Source organism: Macrosteles quadrilineatus, unplaced genomic scaffold (genome assembly GCF_028750875.1).
Source record: "Macrosteles quadrilineatus isolate MER2022 unplaced genomic scaffold, UCM_ALF_1.0 Scaffold_2__2_contigs__length_208266976, whole genome shotgun sequence".
NCBI lineage: Eukaryota > Metazoa > Arthropoda > Insecta > Hemiptera > Cicadellidae > Macrosteles > Macrosteles quadrilineatus.
The window spans coordinates 207,624,162-207,644,564 of NW_026542595.1; the positions used below are offsets into that span (position 1 = coordinate 207,624,162).

General features: G+C 35.3%; 1 protein-coding gene and 1 non-coding gene across 4 annotated transcripts in view; both read right to left on the bottom strand.

The window, feature by feature from the left end:
* LOC128985390 (protein numb-like) overlaps positions 1-20,403 on the bottom strand; it is a 136,333-nt gene that overhangs the window by 103,419 nt on the left and 12,511 nt on the right. For 2 of the 3 annotated variants that reach the window (XM_054404844.1, XM_054404843.1), the window contains exons 1-2: positions 7,014-7,170; positions 6,252-6,407 (exon numbers count right to left, since the gene is read on the bottom strand). The exons of the other annotated variant lie outside the window; for it this stretch is intronic. In XM_054404844.1, the coding sequence (XP_054260819.1) occupies positions 6,252-6,338 (87 nt within the window). In that variant the 5' untranslated portion in view covers positions 6,339-6,407; positions 7,014-7,170. Of the gene's footprint in view, positions 1-6,251; positions 6,408-7,013; positions 7,171-20,403 lie in introns of those variants that run through there. 3 annotated transcript variants of the gene reach the window in all.
* Trnan-guu (transfer RNA asparagine (anticodon GUU)) lies at positions 1,347-1,420 on the bottom strand. The gene has a single exon. It is a non-coding gene; the product is annotated as a tRNA-Asn (tRNA).

Below are 20,403 nucleotides of genomic sequence, written 5' to 3' on the forward strand. Positions count from 1 at the left end.
CTGCGACCTGTACACTAGTACTACACTGTACAGCGTTACAACTTGCGGAGGTTACGTAAAAAATGAGTTGAAATATTGTTGACCATTGCTTGGAATCTAGAATATTTTAAATAGTTAAAATTCAGACAAAAAAATCACCCGAATTGAATAATTGAGATTATTTTTTCACCTATTCGATTCATACAGGTAAAATACCACAGACAAATGATTACGAGTTATGTACATCGATATATAACAAACATGGATGTGTATGGTATGGATGGATACTATTTGTTCGAGGGTCCCGGCAACTGATCGTGAATTCAGGGGCCATATTTATAACCTAACCTAACCAAACTTCTATATGCGGATTAGGGCCAGAGGTGCCCGGTTCTCCGTTTCCCCAAGATTTCAGCGAGAGCCTAGGCGGTATTCTGTAAGTTAAATTCAATTTGCGTTTCATCTTTTCAGGTGGAAGTTTATCTTTATAGCTATGGATGTTTTATTGTCACCCGACAAAGAAAATAAGGAAGAGGAACTGGCAGTAACTTAAAGTTTAACGCTGCTAATTTACGAAAAAATATGATTGATACAGTCAGTTGTTTTCGATTGTTCACCTATCGAATATGCGATTGATAATCGCAGTTGTGACAATAATAAACAGAAAAATACTAGATTTTTAAGCAATAAATAACAGTTTGAACTACTCAACACATGAACATCGATACCCATGACTTGGGTGTCAGAGGGTGGCTGAAGGATATAAAGGCGTTTTGGTTCTGAGAGATATCTAACCATAAACTCCGTGGGTTTATCGGAAAATCTATAATTTCATTTTAATAGTGAACATTTATTCGTACAGTAATAATTTGAAATAGATAACTTATCGATGGAAAGCTGAGTGTTAAATAGACCTAATTAAAAGTAGTAAAAAGTGGAAATTGTTTTATACAAGTTTAGGGCTTAATATAACTTACGTTTTAAATTCTTGTTGAATATAAACACCAGGATTTTTGATATGGAGATAAGAAAAGAATTGGTTAAAGGGGCCGTCAGATTTAAATGAAGTAATGAAGATAAAAAATAAAGAAGCTTAAGACGTAAACTAGGCTGGTCGAGAAGAATTGAAGTAAAGTGGGTCATGAACAAAATTTGATAGTTACTTCAGGAGACAATATTCAGAAAGGAGTGGGCATTTATAAAAAAGCAAAGTAAAAATTGCCGCAAAAAATTTATGGTTATATTTATTAATGATTAAACTGAAACCTTAAGCTTTGAAATATGAATTTCATATGGAATTAAATTTAAAATTCAATTAATGGCATTAAATAAATGTTAAGAGTAGTAAAAATGCGTCAAAAAGTAAACGCCCCCGGGTGGGCTCGAACCACCAACCTTTCGGTTAACAGCCGAACGCGCTAGCCAATTGCGCCACGGAGGCTACTTGACTGTCTCAGCTTACAGGCTCTCCTTCCGATCTATCCAAGGTGAAGGTATTCTTACGAGATGTATTCCAAATTGGTTTTACAATTACGTGGTTGTAAACAGGTAAAAATTCATTTTAAAACATACGAATATAATGTTAAGAACACTAAGTTTATAACTTAGTAGATCTTCGACGTTTTTATACCATTTTGCACTAAACCATTATTACAGTAACTTTGGTTTTATAGAATTATAAGTGTTAATTTTCATGTTCACTAAACTCTTACAAGTATGCCCGATATATACTCGCATAACTTAAATCGTTATTGAATTGAATATTTAATTTACTAAAATGATCAAAAATGCTAAACAAATCTTCCTAGCAATTCTCCTAGCATGTTCCTATATTAGCCCTAGATTATTCATGGCCTGAAAAATTCCTTGTCTCATAGGACAGGACCACACGATGGAGAATCCTTATTAAAAAAATCATCGGAAAAATCATCGGAGATCGGAAAATCCTTGTTGTGTATCGTGTATACTTATGTAATGTGTGTAGGCTATTCATTTTTCTTCTAAACAATTAAGTCAATCAAATATGCCAGGAGATCGAAAAACCCCTAGACATTCAATTCGCAAAACCAATATGGTGTTGTGAGTTAAGCTATTTAAAAATTAAATGAACGTAGGCCTAGTGGTTAAACTCAGCCTCGTACAGAGTGTATGCTGTCAATCCAAATATAAATCCCAAGCTATAACCACTATCACCATACAATACTAGCGACAGTAGGGACAAATCAAAATGGATGAAAATGGAATTTTGACAATATTTGCAACAAGTATTATTTTAACCCTCATAAAGAGTAACCCAAAATTTCTTGCACCCCATTTCTGGATGCCTAGTATAAAGTTATATATTGAATAAAAAAATCTATATGTAGCCTAGGCAAACATATGGAAATAAGTTTTGTCACAGATTTCTTTCTGATTTGGGTTTGAGTGACCGAGACTGAACAACTCCTAAAACTAAAAATAATGACTGAAGAGAAATTAAACACTTACAGTAGGTAACTTACTGGGTGGATACAAAATTTCAATAGTCAATGACAAAATGTACAAAATTCTTATTTTTTATGGATTACCGTACAAAATACAATGCAACCAATATATGGTAAAGTGTTCTTTTTAGTCCAGTCAATGAAAAAGTGGGTGTAGAGTGCGCAAGCAGGTAACTAAAAACGATTCCTTCAGAGACTTGGGGGGTGGAGGTGGGAAGGGGGGGGGGGTAAAGGTACGCATTTTGGGCTTTGATTATATCTAGAAAACTATCAACTTTTTGTATACTATACTAAATTAAATTATAAAATTGGAGAAGATTAAATTTTCTACAAGAAAAGTATGGTAATGTCTTTATTTTGGTTAAACAGATTACGAATTATTACTTATTTAATTAATATCTTATTAAAATACTCCTTCCATAAGAAATACGAACTTCAACCAGGACGTGATTGAGCCATGCGAACGAGCTCATCTTGAAAATGAACGAGCATTTGACATAAAACCACATTAGGACAGGACGACGTCTGTCGGGCCAGCTAGTTCTTAATAAAAAACACCAAAACACGACATTTTTGTTACCTCGCCCTCGCCTTAATTTTGGATCACTTTTTATGATTAAAGTGTCGAATTACTGGAAACTTTGTCAAGATTTCCAAAATATCGGTTATATTTTCTTTGGGCGGATAGGATTTTCCCCATTTTGCATACCTATTTACATGTATTTCTTATGGAAGGAGTATTTTAATAATATATTAATTAAATTAGTAATAACTCGTAAATTGTTTAACCAAAATAAACACATTATATACTTTTCTTGTAGAAAATTTAATCTTCTTCAAATTTTATAATTTAGTATAGTATACAAAAAGTTGATAGTTTTCGAGAATATAATCGAAAACCCCAAAATGCGTACCTTTAACCCCCCTTTCCCCCCTGGCTCACCACCTAGAGGTCAGGACTTTTGGTATGTTAACACCCTAAGCCCCCTGAACAAGTTTCTGAAGGAATCGCTTAGTTACCTGCTCACGCACTCTACACCTCATTCCTTGACTTGACTATCTTGTGCTGAGTATTTAAACATATTTGTTACCGTACATCATAACAGCGATTACAGCCCAGTTACATTGTTGGTCTCTGAATATATTCCCCATGTGTGGGTATTCACGGATTCGTCAACTGACCTAAATATCAACATACTCGTGCGGTGGACATGACAGTTGGCGAGTTGGTTGTTCTAGGTCATCGGAACCAGAATGATATCTCGGACATTAGCACTATCTTGATCAATGAGCTTAAGTAGACCTATTTAAAACAATAACAATGGTGTCATTGTATCCATAATGTCACTTCCGGTTAAACTGTCTGATACAAATTTTTAACAGTTAAGCCAACTGAATGCTGTTTAAAACGTTAAAACGTGAATTGTATAAAACATTTTAGAATCTTAACCGTTGACAACTGGACGATAAAGTTGACACCCCATTTCTGAATGTTCTGTAAAAACTAGCTGTAGCCCTTTTAATTTCCATTAAATTTTAACATTAGTCGTATCCTCAAAGAATGTGCTATAAACTTAAGAGAATTTTCTCCCCTTAGTATTAAACAAACAAGCCATCCTTGATCAAAAGTGTGATTTTCAAAACACTTTTTGAAGTGATTTACCCCTAATCACATGTTTTTGCACACCTCGATAAGAAGTCAACCTTGATAACAAGTCTTATTGAATAATTCCCACGAGAGTCTTGTTAGGTACCGAGGTCCTACTAGCTGTATTAAGTAGGGACTATGACAATTTATGTGATATAACATAAAATTTTCTATTAAAATGGATGTAGTAAGTGCCATACACTAACTAACACAATTTGACTTCTCACCCCATTCTAAATTTCGAAACTCGTTTTTCGTGTCTTTTCGTGTGTTGGTAACACTGATCGCTAGTGGCAACGAAATTTAGTTCAAATTAATTTAGTGTTAATTACATCATTTGTGCTTTAGGTACACTGTTCGGTTAATAGGAGACGAGTAATTGTTTCTTATTAATTAGATCGTACTAATTGGTTAAACGAGGTTTTAAGCGACTGAAATAACAAGAAACAAATTTTTAACAAAACACGACCCCTGTCCCCCTAGACGGAACTAGGCACAACAATAAAATTGTCTTCAGCTGATTTATGAGGATTAGAAATCTAACTAAAGGAAGTATGTTTTATCAATGGTGCTGCTGTACTGTTGGTAAGCGAGGGAATGCCTATACGACAGATGCGTCCCTCACCGAAGGGAGAAATACAGCAGCTGTTCATTTCGTTTCTCCCCTGCCCTCACCCCCCCCCCCTTACCTGACCGGACACGGATACATACGGTTCTCACGTTACGTCAGGTGGCTTTTACTCGTATTATTCATTATTGATCCTCAGACCACCAACTGTATGTAAGATTTGCTTTTGGAGGTAAAAATACAATTTAGATTACTTAGCGTCAAATCCAAATTACAGCTGCAGTTTCTTCTACAATAAAAAGTCTCCAATTGTTTGAGTGGGCGGAGATTTCCGCAGGAAGTGACACAATGGTTAGCCTTTTTATGCCGCGGGTGTTATTGTGCTAGCTATTATAAGAGTATAGAGATTTAGTGAAGGGATAGTATTTCCAATCTTCCAAGGAATGATCAGCTGTGGAAGGAACCTTAAAAGTTCTATTTACATAGTTATTAAGTTGAATCCGTGATGTATCCTAAGTTATTTGAGTTTCTACGGTATGAAATATTGACTCAAAATTAGTTTAGCCTAATTAAAAAATCACCATTGTTACTTTTGACTTCAGCTGAGTTACCTACACTATCAACCCCAAGATGTGACAAGTCACTATGCATCCCCTATTCCCCTCGGATTCCTTCCCAAGTCTGAGACAAGGATTGAGCCACAAAAAGCAACAAAAGCGAAGGTCGGCCAGAGCTGGGAGTCATCGTACTCCCCACAGGTCTTCAAGGCCACCTGGTCCGTGTGGGTCTTCGCCACACAGGGAGGACTGTGACTATAGTTGGATTCTTTCTACAACGTTGTCACACCGTTTAAATCACTGTATAAATACGGAGACAAATATACAGTCTTCTAACATAACACGCCAAAGAACTGATGCAGTAAGTTACGTAGCCTTCTGCTCATGATCAAACTTGAATGTTAGGATAGGAATGAACTAAGATAATGCTGTAGGTAGAGTGGTTGTGTTAGTTTATGAACTAGACTAACTGTTAAACATACCGGAATCGCAATAAAAAAGTAGTGGTGGTGAATTAACTAAGATAAAACTGGACAGTCGGTTCCAGGCAGGTTTGACCAATTCGCCAGAGCATCAACTCTCTTCGAGTCTTAACTCTTTTAGGGGCTGTTTTACCTCTAACTCTAACCAACCTATAGTCTCTACGATTATGTTTTGTTTTGGCTTTGATAATGATGTGATGAACTGATGAACTACGATTTCGATGCTAGAATCTAATCAAAGCAACACCTCGAAAACAATACCGGTAGAAGTAAATCGTTTAATGATGTACAACCATTAGACCAACGGATTATAGCCCTGGTATTTCGTTAGGTATTTAACTAAGCCGAAAGCGTAGTAAAAGTAATGCCCGGATTCACTTTGCGAATTATTTACGACATCAGTTCCGTCTAGGTTAAACAAAAGATTAAACAAGGTAACTTGAGATTATAATATTTACTAACGTAGTAGTTGGAAAGCTTATTTATTAAGTTAAGTAATTTCTTTCTGTAATCACCCTAAAGTTACCTACCTACCTTAGAATGTCGGCAGCTGGCATGTCGTTTGAACGAAGTACTCCTTGATCTATCCAAAGGCTCGTGCGTCGATTGAGTTCCTCCCATTGCACAGAAGTATCACAAATTTAACTAATAATCACTGATTCGTAATTTAAAATATCTATCAACCCCTTCCTGAAATAAATGATTAGCTAGATTTTTGCCTGGATTTCCCCAATGGAGTATACAAAGGATGATTTTAAGTTTTAGTGGGCATGATTGAAGAAAACTTACGAAAGCTATAAAAATAAAGTAGGCTTAAAATGTGATAAGGCAATTTTAAAAAATGTGCAAAGTATCCAGTAGGTACCAATGTCTCGTTAACATTATCATGCAATAAGAAACAACGTAGGTAATTAAACTTGAAGTGAGTTTTGTAAAATAAGTTAACTGATAATTTTGTAAAATAACTTAAAAAATAGGTAAATTAGAATAGGTTACGCTACAACAAAGCTACGTTAGGTACTAGAATCAACGAAGCAACGTAAACAAAAAAACATGATGTTTACAAACAAACTTTGGCCGAGACCTTTGTGGAAAAGCCTGACAAAACTTGTAATTGTAACTTCACCAAATCGCATAAATAGCACAGTATCTGCTGATTGAACCAATTTAAAACATATTCAACGCCTTCAAAATCAATACTGTTGCATAATCCACCTAAACGTCAGCACAGGTAAAAGGTATACTTCCACAAGGGGAAAGGTAGGCAAACCATAACCTAGAAACCAACTCAGATACCTTGGAATACAGCACAGCACTAAACTTAACACAAAACCGGAAGAATTTAACGCGAAAACGACACAAATAGACACGAAACTCGCGAAATCAACGGCTAAGGGACAGCTAAGCGCCAAAAAGCCGTTACACTATTGTCAACTGTCCGCCATGTGTAGAACTCGGCAACTAGTGAAAACTTACTATCGATAGTACTATCGATAGTATCGATAGTTTGAAAATATCGATAGTGGGTCGATAGTATTACACTATCGATGAGACTATCGATAGTTTTTTTTTACGTTAAATTAAGTAAAGAAATCATTATCTGGTACTCTTACATATCATTGTTTGTCTGTTAATGCATACCTCTAGTTAATATTATAGACTATTTTTTTTTTATTCATTGTAGAAAAGCTTGGTAGACAAGTAGGCTACCTACTCAAACATTTGCTAATTCACTACCGGACTTATGGGTACATTTGCCTCGTGGGTTTTAGCATACATAGTAGACACCGGTATACGGTATTTTCCTTTGATCTATGGTTTTAGATTGTCATAAAATATATATATATATATATTATTTATGCTATGTGAGTAAAAAAATATTTTTGTAGTGAATAATAAAAAGAAAATAATAAGAGAATTTTTCTTTTTTTATTGTTGTAACCCTTAAAAAAACTTATTGTTATTTTATACAAATGTTGTAATATTTTGGAAAAAAAACATAAAGGGGGCTCCAGGGCATCACTCATAAATTGTTAAAATTAATAATCTGATACAGCTTTATCTTCGACTAGGTAGAAACCATTGTTTAAACTCATGCAGGCAGGATATATACAATATTATATGCATTAAAATTCCATTTGAGTGACTATCGATAGTACTATCGATAGTATCGATAGTTTTTAAAAAACTATCGAAAACTATCGATGGTGTGACTATCGATAGTAAGTTTTCACTATCGGCAACTCGACTGAACTGAACGGAACGGAACGAAACGAAGTGAAGCCGAAGAGCCGAAGCCGTACGAGTACGAGTGGCTGGAGTGAGTGGAGGGGGAACGACACACCTTGAATACGACATTCCACTGGCATATCAGAGAATCCAATGCCGCGAGGGCGACTTGTCACCTGGTAAAAATACAGCTGACTTGAGTCTTTGACAGGAAGCGGTATAAGGTCCAGGGAATTTTTGTTCTAATCCTTTCATGGAATTTCCCGAGAGGAGATGCGAAGAGATTTCAGAGACAGACGTCATTGCGATACTGAAAAAGCTTGTTTACTGTTACGTTGTTTTTAGTCGTTCCGAGCATCATTGCAGCTGATTTTCTTGATTACATATGTTTCTTACAATTTTTTTGGAAAAACCTATTATGAGAAAATAATTGGTTCATGACTCAAGTCTTCGTGCAGAGGAACGGGTTCAATCCCTATACTATGTACTATTCCATCAGTAACTTATGGACAATGATTACAGATAACCTTATGGCGGTTTCGCTTCTTAAGGTTCCGTATTCATTGGCATGGAACAATTACAAAATGGTATTTTAGGGGGATTACTTTTAGGGAATTCACTGGGAGTTTGAAACTATTAAAGTGACAACATTGTTGTGTGAACAAATTACTTTTAAAATATTTTATTTATTCTCAACGCACACAGAGTTAAATTACCTATTACAGTATCTGAAAGCGCAACTTAAGGAATTTTTTAAGTTTCGGGACATAAATTAGGTTCAATATAGAGATTCATAAACAACTATGAGTTTTTTACATTAATTAACATCACAGTCTACCTGGTTATCATTCTGTGACAGTTGTCCGGATTAAAATTAATTGGAAACCCCGTCGATGTTACAATTCTGTAACGAGATTGATTTCGGCGTTCTTTAGTTCATCATTGATGTCTAGAAGAGTCAACCAACTGTTTACATTAACGGGATAGACAACCTACTGAAAATTAACTATATTCCGAATAGATGTATTATATAAATGTATAAAAATATAAGCCATAAAATGGTGTTGTCCTAAATTAATTGTTTTGCTTGTACAACGTAACGTACATCAATTTCTTGATATTATAATAATGGCACTGTGCAATAATAGGAAGTAGGCTAAATAATAAAAGTTAATGTGTTTTGATGCGACAGAAAATTAAAAAATAAACAAAATAAGCATTTAATTACAGGTTTTTTTGGAAACTCTGGAGATTCGCCTACATTTCATAACTTTTGACACGAGCTCCAGAGTCCAGTTTCACGTTACTGTAATTTGAGGGACGAAAATGCAACCATTTAATAGTTTTATGGAAGTCCAAACGATAAAGAAGATATTTTAGTGATACAATAGAACATGATTGCATTTTATTGAAACTACTTTCTTCGAAAAAAAAAGTCGGAATAATTAACACAGCTGATGACCTCGATCTCAGATTTCTTTTTCCTTAGGGACTATTAGATTTACCCGCAGAACATACTATAAACAGTCGTTTTTATTTTTGCAAGGACGATAGAGTACCCAATTGGGGTTACTACATTGTCTGTAAATAGTATGAGGAACCGTTATTTTTTCAGCGCCTGCAACTCGAGCAATACTCGCTGCAGCATTGCTGTGTACAACAGTGAACGTCTCTATAGTTGCAGGAGCAACGTTTATTCCAAGAAGGGACTATTTTCTGTGTGGTGTACGGGTTTAGTAACGTTCCCATCTTATCCTAATAATTGGTAATTGCAGTATATTGTTTTACATTGTATTAGTTACGTGAACCACTCCTTTTAATATTTGAAAATAATTAATTTTAGAACACTAGTATTCTTCCACTAATGAGAATTACATTTTTTACCTACTGTATCTGAGAGGAATAATGACAATAATATATTCTCAAATTATAGTTTTATTTTTCTGTATCTTTTCTTGCCTTATTTTTGTTTCGGAGGCGAATAAAATTCATAATCATTCTATATTATTACGATTTTAATTATACTTAAGTATAGTATTTGAGTTATATTGATTATTTGTTTATAAAATTGCTACAAAATGGTTTGTTAAGAAACTGTACAACAAAAAATCCAACATTTAATTACTTTTATTGAAGTTTGTTCATACTGTTTATACATGTCTAGACATAATTTTTTTTACGAAATGTTTATTTAAAATTTGCTATGACGTATAAATATTGCAGAAAATTCTGCAGATAAAAGCTGCAAAGATATTGTGTTATTGATGAATTATTCGTAGTGAAATGGCTGAGTATTAAAATCATGTTTATGTGTATTATACCAAAGGGAGTAATGAGTATGTGTTATATTAGTATACTATCAAAATGTTCGGATTTTTTATGTATAAACAAAAACTACTCCAAATAAAATAAACGAACAATGCAGATTCGAAACACCACATACTGTACAAGGTAAACATTTTCGTTAATTAAATACATCAGTTTAATGCACAATGTTGCATTTACCATCGTTCTGTCATAACGAAGGATTTTCTTATTTTATTTTATTATTCTATATTATTTTAAATTCTAAAGCTTTTTTACGTGAGTTTATGCACGGTTACGTTTAATTACAATAAAGGTTTTTATTTTAGTGTTGATTTAACAGTGTGCACTTCACTCTTTGTTTATAATACCCCAGAACAAATATTATATATATTCTATGGTACTAAAGTAGCCTGGTTTATAAATAAATATCGTCCCATTTTTTTATGTTATTTTCCAGTCTGTGAAATAATTAAAAAACATACATTATAGTCAAAGCCAAATACCCCCGCCACAGCAAACCTGTAGTTTAAGCGAATTACCATTTGTCTGGTTGGATTTTCACTCAAATATCACCTTACAAATGACACCCTAAAAATTACATATTCATTCCCTATAAAAAAATCAAATGATCTTTATTTCATAGACACAAATTTTACAATTATAAATACAATAGTGTATCGCCAACATATAATACATACAAATTACGGACTAATTTAAGGATGAAGCGAAATCCTTTTCTTTTTTTTATAAAAAAAATATTTTTTTTAGAATCCTCTTGATGGTTAATTCTAAATAAGCATTATGTAGTTTAGTACCAGTACCTAGGTTTGCTGCGACAGGGAAGGGAAGAGTGTTTTGGATCAAATGTTAACAGTAGGCCTATATGAAAAAATAAATAAATTTACCAAATTTGTTCAAAATATATCCATAAACAAGCAACCTTATTCTCCATGTATTCTTATATAGTGCTTATTCTCCATCGAAATAACATAAAACATTTTAATTTGCAGTAAAATTTCCTTTAACCGATAATTGTACAAAACTCAATATACTAAATTATTGTTTTTGTTTGTTTTTTTTTTAAGAGATGCACACAGCAACGCTTATAAACTAATTTATTGTTACTAAGCTCTAAAAAATAGTTTTAAAGAAATTGCAAAAATGTCTAAATATGGGAGACCCCATTGTTACCCCATACACCCCTGTTCCCACAGTCTGATCATGCTGGTTCACAAGTTGTTAAAATAAATGTATATTTTATGTATTAAATTTATTTTTGATCGGATGGTGTTTTTGGCCTCAAAAAGGAAAAGGAAATCGGAGCATAGATTAAAGGAGTGATCGGAGTTCCCCCATGCCATTGACTTTTACCATTGACTATATACCACAATAGCTAAATGACTCGGTGGCTTTTTTGTGTCTTAAATGGTCAAAATGGTGTAGTCATGGGGGGAGCTACAGCTAGTCTTAGTCAGTAGTAAGTGTACACAAACCACTTCATGCCATTAATCTTTTAAAATATGTTTCACCCATTTTTTTTTATTTTTTTTTTTTATTTTAGTACAGGTTTTGTTTGCCTTTATTCGTATTATAGTTAACCAGCTTGTAAACGTTGTACCGTAAAACCTAAAACTATATGCTCATGAATTAAATTTTACCGCCTTCTTCTTTTTCCCTTAAGTGTAAAGCGAAAAATTTCGTGTTAGCAAAACGGGAGTGCCGATGGAGACCTGTGGGGGTGCGTGCGTTTGAAGGGACTTGACCTGGTCTCTATCGGCACTCCCGTTTTGCTAATACTGTACTTGTAATTTAGTTTATTTTCAAACACGCTCTTCAGGCAACGCTCGGGTAAAACAGTATCAAGTCCTTGCTCAAATGTGATACACGGATGAATATTTAATTAAATAACCAATTAGAATTTAATTACCAAAATACCGATGGATTTGCAACAGGACGCCAGTGTGTTTTATCCAGATCAAGATACCAGACAAAGCAGGTTGCACAGTAGAAAGTGTCCTAACTCAGTCGGTTTCGCTCCAGTTAGAATTAGGCCTGTGTTCTGCAATGCCTTCAGAATAGGATCCCACAGTGCTGGTCATTTGGGAGTTAATACAATTGATTGGAGAACTGCTCTTAATTTGTTGTAAATTCTTATATAAATTTACCTGAATGTATGGAGAAGTTTTGCTTTATCTCGGACAATTTGTTGTTGGTTAAATCATCTATATTTGTCATAAGCTTTAAAATAATGAAACCTCAATCATAAAAGTCAGATTGTTAGAATTGTGAAAAAGGGATATTACAGAGAAATCCCTTATTGCATTAAATACATTGATTGCTGTAATTTTGTTGTAAAAGGTGTTTTCAACAAAAGTGGACAAACGTAAAGACTAAAGAAATGTGCTTGAACAGAAGTGAGCAGTGAGCATAGCACCACGTTTGTACTGGAATTAGTGAAATAGAGTTTTACTCATCACACCTTGTTTTATATGTGTGGGTGATTCCAAATCCAAATATAGGTATTTTTGACATAGGGAGTGAACATTTTATGAACTCATCGTAATGTGAGAACAAACCATCTTTTTTTGCAACAGCATACTAAACATACTATACGAGTTACCTTATTGTGTACATACTACCATAGACAAAAATAATTAAATATAGACTGTCAGCCGTACTGTGGTTACCATGGTTATCATATGTTCTGGCGCACACAGTATGCCGTATGGTGCTCCCAGCGGTGTGCGCCAGAACCTATGGTAACCGCAGCACAGCTGAGGTCTATATTAAATTCTCTTGTCTATGTTAGTACACTCTCTAACCATACGTACAAAGAGTCATAGAATTTAACACATCGAAACAAACTACGAAATATTAGCTATTCCACACAATATAAAATGTACATAAAAACTGATACACTTGATCAAACAAAGTTTCCCACGATATCGCTCCCTAACAAATGAGCGGTTTTGCCAAACATTGCACCATTTATGAAACCTGTGCGTTAATACGTTACATAAGTCAATTACCACGTCTGTACTCTATGGAGCCGGTCTCACACGGGCTTTCCCTCGTAAAGCAAAATGGCGGCAAGTGGAACAGCTGATCGGGAATTATGGCAACAATGCACTGCACCATGTGATATTGTGTTGCAACTTACATTGTTACAGTACATGGTATCAGAGTATACGGTCAAAGATTGTAATGCTGTACCTTGCAGTTGAAATCCGATATCGTAACGTGTTGTATGTTTATGATTGAGATCACTTTGGATTAGATTAATATTTAAATCATAAAATAGTGAGTAACCTATGTTTTGTTAACAAGAGTTTGTTGGGTTTGGGCCTTTTTAATTTGAATAATATCTTACAGGTGGCTGAAGATAATATAAGGTAGACTTAAAAGAAAACGTGATAAACTTCTAATAAATAATTATGCACTTGTCTATGCTCAATTAACATTATTTCAAATTTAAATCATAACATAATTTGCTTTTTGAACCTCTATCTTGAAAATTATTTCCAAACAAATCGTAAACATTGAATCTGAAATTATTGAATGTGAAATAATATCACAAATAAATATATTTGAATTTGAATTTTTAATTTTAATTTTCAAATTAGGATTTCGTAAAGAAGGATTGCAACTATTTGTTATTTCAGTGATTGTTGTTATGTATATTATTAAGAGCAAAATTATGTGTCTTTTACCACACATGGTGTATGCATTTTGTAAGTAAGCGGATTTCCATGCTGTGTGTTTTTAAAAATATTATTTTATAGTAATTAGTATTAACTATTATATTCAAAATAGTTTAACGTATATGTTGGTCAAATATCTCAACTTAGTAAAAAATCAAAAAATATGTTAAGACTGTCGACTTTTTAGGCATACTAAAATTTAACATCAATGCATCAATAAGTGCAACCATTGACTATATATCACAGCGGTATATAGTTGTGGTATATAGTCAATGGTAATGGTACAACTGATTGTAAGGTCGTAGGCCTATATGTGATCGTTGGGATATCTTAAGAGTCTTTAAGTAGAGGGTCAATTTTTTATTTGTTTGGATTCAAGAAAAAAGCATAATAATTAAAAGGTATTTTGTCCGAAAATATTAAGAAACATTTTATTAAAATCCTAAACAAAGATTACCTTTTTTGAACTAAACACTTGGTGATTGAAAGAAATTAGGTGCCGTCATGGAACCCTGAGGTAGCCCATCACAAACACAAACATCATCTGTCATATTAATCACTCTACTCGTGATGACGTCAATACTTGCCCTCTAACTACGTCATCGTCGTCCACTAGTGACATCACTGTTGACGTACATGTATATTATACTCATTATAAACTATTATTTATTTTAACTATTATATTTTACGTGTAAAATACCAAATTGAAAACATTTTAATGTGAATCGCAAAACTAGGTAATACGTGCACAGGTGTACACAGTGAAATTCGATTTGTCGATCTGTGGCCTGTGTTGTACCCGATAATAAACAAGTGATGTTGTTAATGCAAGTTATTTTGGTAATTGAAAAACTGAAAGAAAATTACCACTGTAATTTATTAAAGATATTTTTTACCATGCTATTTTTTTGTAAAAAATAAATATCCAATCTGAGGTATACAATGGGTACATTGAAAATACCACATCATTAGCTTATTTGTAAACTCATATAGACTCGTAGGCCTATTTAATAGCTTAAATTGGAGAGTACACAGTTTGTATTGTTTTGTTCTTTTGCCAAAGAATAATTAATTAAATGAATATATTCAGAAATTGGTTTTGTTGTACTGTGTTAATTGTTTCTAAACCTAATTATTAGTACGTACTTACGAAGGTCGGCTTGATTATAAACATACTACAATACAAACCTGAAAAAATAATAAATTAGTTGTTTTACCATGTTATTGTTTGGTGCAATACACTATTTGCTCTTTAATTTTATTCTTATTTTATTTTCCTATCACTCTTCTATAAAAATACTCGTCGATGTTTGTTTCAGTAAAATAATTGGGTGTCAAAATGTAATCACTTGTACAGCGGTAATTAAAAATACATAGATATATAATGTAATCAATTACCATAGTAGAGAGGAAAACACGTCAACATAATTACAATTACTCAATAAGCAGAGGATGAACGGCCTTCATCATGGCGGCCACATGTAAGGGCGCGATTACGTTCTTCTTCTGCATCTGCACCTTGTACGGATAGGAAATATCACAATTGTCACTCCAACTATGTATCTGATTAACCCGAAAAATCCACACCGTAGTAATCCACACCGTTGTAATCCACAGGATTCGTAGAAACAAAACGAAATTCATAGCATATTGCAGTAAAGTTTAGGAACTTCTTGTTCAAAAGATCTCTCGATTAGAAAGGGAGGGTGTAGAATTTTTAATCTAAATATATATAACACAGTAATGATTATAACTATTTTACTTTCTTCCTCTTGTCAGCTTACAGTTAGTGTTGCCAACACGGTTCTACCAACCTAAACACGCGCCTCTCCCACCGTTCACATCTCCAAGGTCCTTCGAGCACACTGCTGCATAACGCATAACTGACTGTTGTAACAGTAATACACGCGTTACGTAACTGAATGCCCATAGCCACACAAATTAAGTGTGGATAATTCAATGTCTACTCTTTATTCTGTGTTAACAAACAATCACATATCTGCAGAGTGGTACTGCATAGCACGTCACATAACTGTATGCGTTACACAACTTAATATACCGAATACAATTGCATAACATGTCAAATAGCTGTATAACACGTCAAATAGCTGTATAACACGTCAAATAGCTGTATAACACGTCACACAACTGTATATAACGTCTACAACTGTATAACACGTCACATAACTGTATATAACGTCAACTGTAAACAGCTGTATAACACGTCACACAACTGTATATAACGTCAACAACTGTATAACACGTCACATAACTGTATATAACGTCAACTGTAAACAGCTGTATAACACGTCACACAACTGTATAACACGTCACACAACTGTATAACACGTCACACAACTGTATATAACGTCTACAACTGTATAACACGTGACACAACTGTATATAACGTCTACAACTTTATAACACGTGACACAACTGTATATAACGTCTACAACTTTATAACACGTCACATAACTGTATAACACATCACACAACTGTATATAACGTCAAGAATTATATGGCACGTCAAATCTATTATATTATTAAAGTGATACAATCAAATTTTATGTAAACGGTTAAGGCCATTTATCAAGTAAAAATATAGGCATATGGCATATCAAAATTAAGCTCAGAGTGTGTAGATTTGCCGAAAAGTATTGATATGGACGAACTCCCTAAGGGCTCTGCCCCACAGGCTGATTTTTAAAGGGCTACGCCTTGCATGTTTTGGAAGTTAAAGTTATTCGATTAATTTAAAGAAACAACAGCTGGCAAATGCAATTGACAATATAGTTTGTTTGTTTAGATTTTTGTTTACTTATTTTATTATTTAGTTTTGTGTTCTTAAAACAGGTTCGGTGAGTGGACAGCATCGATCTCTAGGGATCAATGGTGGACAGGGTGGACAGTGAAGCTTTTTCTAGCTGTTTGATAAAAGTGGGTAATCATCCACTTTAATCAAAGATGATCGAAACACGATGAATATGAGATTAACAAACCATGTATGTTGTTCGTTCCAAGAGTTTGTCACCGATCTTTAACAGGTTGTAATTTCATTGAAAAGTATTAAAGTATTGCAGACGTCGTGGAGGAGAGCGGCGAGTTCAGGTACAACCGTACCCACCTCGGCCACCTCAGGACGTAAGGTATGAAGGTTCCACTGCTTTTAACATCCTTTAAGACGACATTTTCGCGAGCTTGGGCCCTTTAAGTGAAATATAAAGTCGAAGTTGATTAAATTAATTAAATGGTGGCTTCTGTACACCCGTGAATTTGCGGGTAGAACCTCTTGTACTTATTTAATACGCAATCAGGTTTTTTGTGACAATTACTCCTCCGAAACTACTGAACCGATTGACATGTTTTTGGTGTCATTGTAAAGAGCGTAACGTGAAGTTGTGCAGGAAACTTTCTTTTTAGGAAAATAATTAGAGAGTGAGGCCCTGGGGCCCTTTAAAGTTTCGTATTTCTCCATAAGGATAACATGGGAGATAATTTTTATTTACAGAAACATATGTTCGTTACTTGAAAATTGTCAAAGTCTACCACATAATAATTGCTGTGTATTATGACTCTTAATGTATACCTACTACATTTCAATCAAGGATAGTGTACCTTAAAGTTTACCCATAATGGATCTTACTACTTTATTTTAATGCTGCGAATAGTAAAATTTAGTTGAGAATAAGTTACCATGATTTAGAAAAATTTACTATAATAATTTATGTATTTAAATCACAAATCTTTGACATTATTAATTCATTTGAAACTAAACAGCTGATCGACAAATAAAACAAATCATCTACTTCATGTGAATAATGTTATTATTATTATTATTATTCTTTTGTCATGAGAGCCGAAGCCCCCTGACTACATACCCGGTACCTATCGTGAGACATACCCGGGCCCCATGATGTAGGCCGAAGCTTACGCATCAACCTTTAGCACATCATGGGCGGATGACTTAAGGTCATCAGGCTCGCCGGCTGCCGAAGCAGACCCTTCGGAAAGAGGGTTGCCCCTCAATCCTAACCAGGGATTCCGGCTACTTGTTTAAGCGTCACTCCACCTGGGTTCCACCAGGTACAAAGCCCTAGAGGACCATAATGGAGCGCTCCGACGCATTTAGTGCAAGCAACACTCGGGACCTATCTAATCCCTGACAGGCAGAACCCGCCATCATAGCCAGAAGGAAGGGGACCGTCAGCACGCTGACGGGGGAACCTCCCATTTACACCACTACCCGATCGAGGCCTTACCCAGTTGCTGGGAAACCAGAGATAACCAGAGCGATAGATCCCCAGATATCCCTGGCGGGCTCGGACCCAGCACCCGATCTACTTCGTTTGCCCGTCAGACCCAACATCACTGCCAGGCCATCAGGGTTTCCCAAAAGGAGGCAGGTATAGAAGTGGGACCCACCCGGATGAACCTATCCACCAGAGGTGGCGACACCCTTGACTCAATTGAGGTTCCGGGAAGAACCCCCACACTCAAGATAACCATACCGTCCGTGATCAGAGACAGGGATTGGTTTGCATAAGTGCCTACAAACCGTTGCCCTCACACTGCGGAAAGTTACGTTTCCCTTGAGTGTCCCCGTGAGCGGGTACTTGCCCGTTTTCACCTCCAGGAAAGGCTACTTCCAAAGTCGAGGATTTGCCACACTGAATGCTGGTCGCACACAACAAGCAGGCCGAAACCCAAAGAACCACAGACACAGGTAGGTTAGAGATTATGATGCACTTCCATCTCTCCTAGAGCTAAACACCCCTCCATCCTGGATGAAGGAATGTCACTGGGACCCAATGCCCAGTCGTCCATGTCTGTGGCCTACTTGAAAATGCCGATACCAACACCGAGCAGTTACCTCCCCTTTGGGGGCTAGGTTTTTCACCTCCCAGGACGAGGCTACTTCCAAAGTCGAGGATATGCCTCACAAAATGTCAGTCGAACACAACAGGTAGGACGAGCCCGAAGAACTCAAGTCACAACCACAGTTACAGGTAGGTGAGGAGAGGCGGAATTAACGGCGTCACTGAGAGCTAAACACCCCCCCCCCCACCCTGAATGGAGGGAGTGTCACTGGAGGCTCCCCCTAAGGGGCTGGCGCTTACCAGTCGTCCATAACTGTGGCCTACCTGAAGTGCCGGGTCAAACACCGGGCAATTACCTCCCCTCTGGGAGAGCTAGGGTCCGCGTGGTCGCTAGGCCACGTACCCACGCAAGCATGGGCCCCCTGCGGGCAAATAATGTTATTACACAAACATAGTTTTTTTTACCAATAACTTGATTCTTTTTTACTTGTGGGTGTATTTTGAGTTTGCAGTTATGAATGCACCAAGCCAAGTAACTTTTATATAATTTTCTTTTTAAACAACAGTATTAATGAATTACAACATGAACTTGACAAGTCAGGTAATTAATTGTCAGTATACCAAGGGGAAGAAGAGTGGGTCCTCAAAAAACAGACGAAGGCGGAGACACCCATCTAGAAAATCCAACTGTTTTTTTTTATATAGAGGTCAGTGGATTGCCAAGACACAGATTAGACTAATAAAAGGGGGCAGTGGTTTTATTGATGAGGAATATTAATACATGAAAAAGGGCCTCATTAATGGCACAAGGTTCATGTGATCAGAATGGTTAACAACTTAATAGAATGTAAAGTCTTAACTGGAACAAGTGAGTGGGGACAAATTTTGATTTCGAGGATAAAAATTTACCCGTCTGAAACAAACTTACCTTTTAAAATGGAAAGATGCTAATTTCTGTTATCTTTGGCATTTGCAGCATGGTTCTACCCAGACCAATTTCAGTCATGAGCAACTATATTATATGTTGTTTTAAGTAAGGTTACATCTTTTAATAGGATACGCATATTCGTTACGGAAAACTCTGACCAGGGTAATCTTCCTGAAGGTAACTTTAAGACAAAAATCGTAGAATTCATGGAAGTGCTTTTGTGATAAAAATATTGTTTTTTTAGTGTTTATTTTTAAAAGTGTGTTTTCTTCAAGCAGCATTTTTATGACCCTCAAAATATGCTACATAGGCCTATTGGTTTGATATGAAAAAATGTTTTGTTAAATGTGTTTTAAAAATCTTTAAAAAATAACTACCCTATAACCTGCTCGCTGCCTATAACATACTTGAACTTGAACACTTATTAATTTACTAAATATAATACACATACAGCTAGAAAATGGCTGGACTGCTTCCCTTCTAAGGCTTTATTATTACTGAATTTAATTTTCGACGTCGAGTCAATATATAACACGATGAATTTGTTTTCTAAATTCATATGCTATTTTGCGGGGCATTGAGCCGCACAGGTTCACTAGTAACTGTATAAGACGTCAAATAACTGTATAACACGTCACACAGCTGTATAAAAAGTCAACAATTGTACAACACGTCAAATAACTGTATTAGAAGTCACGTAACTG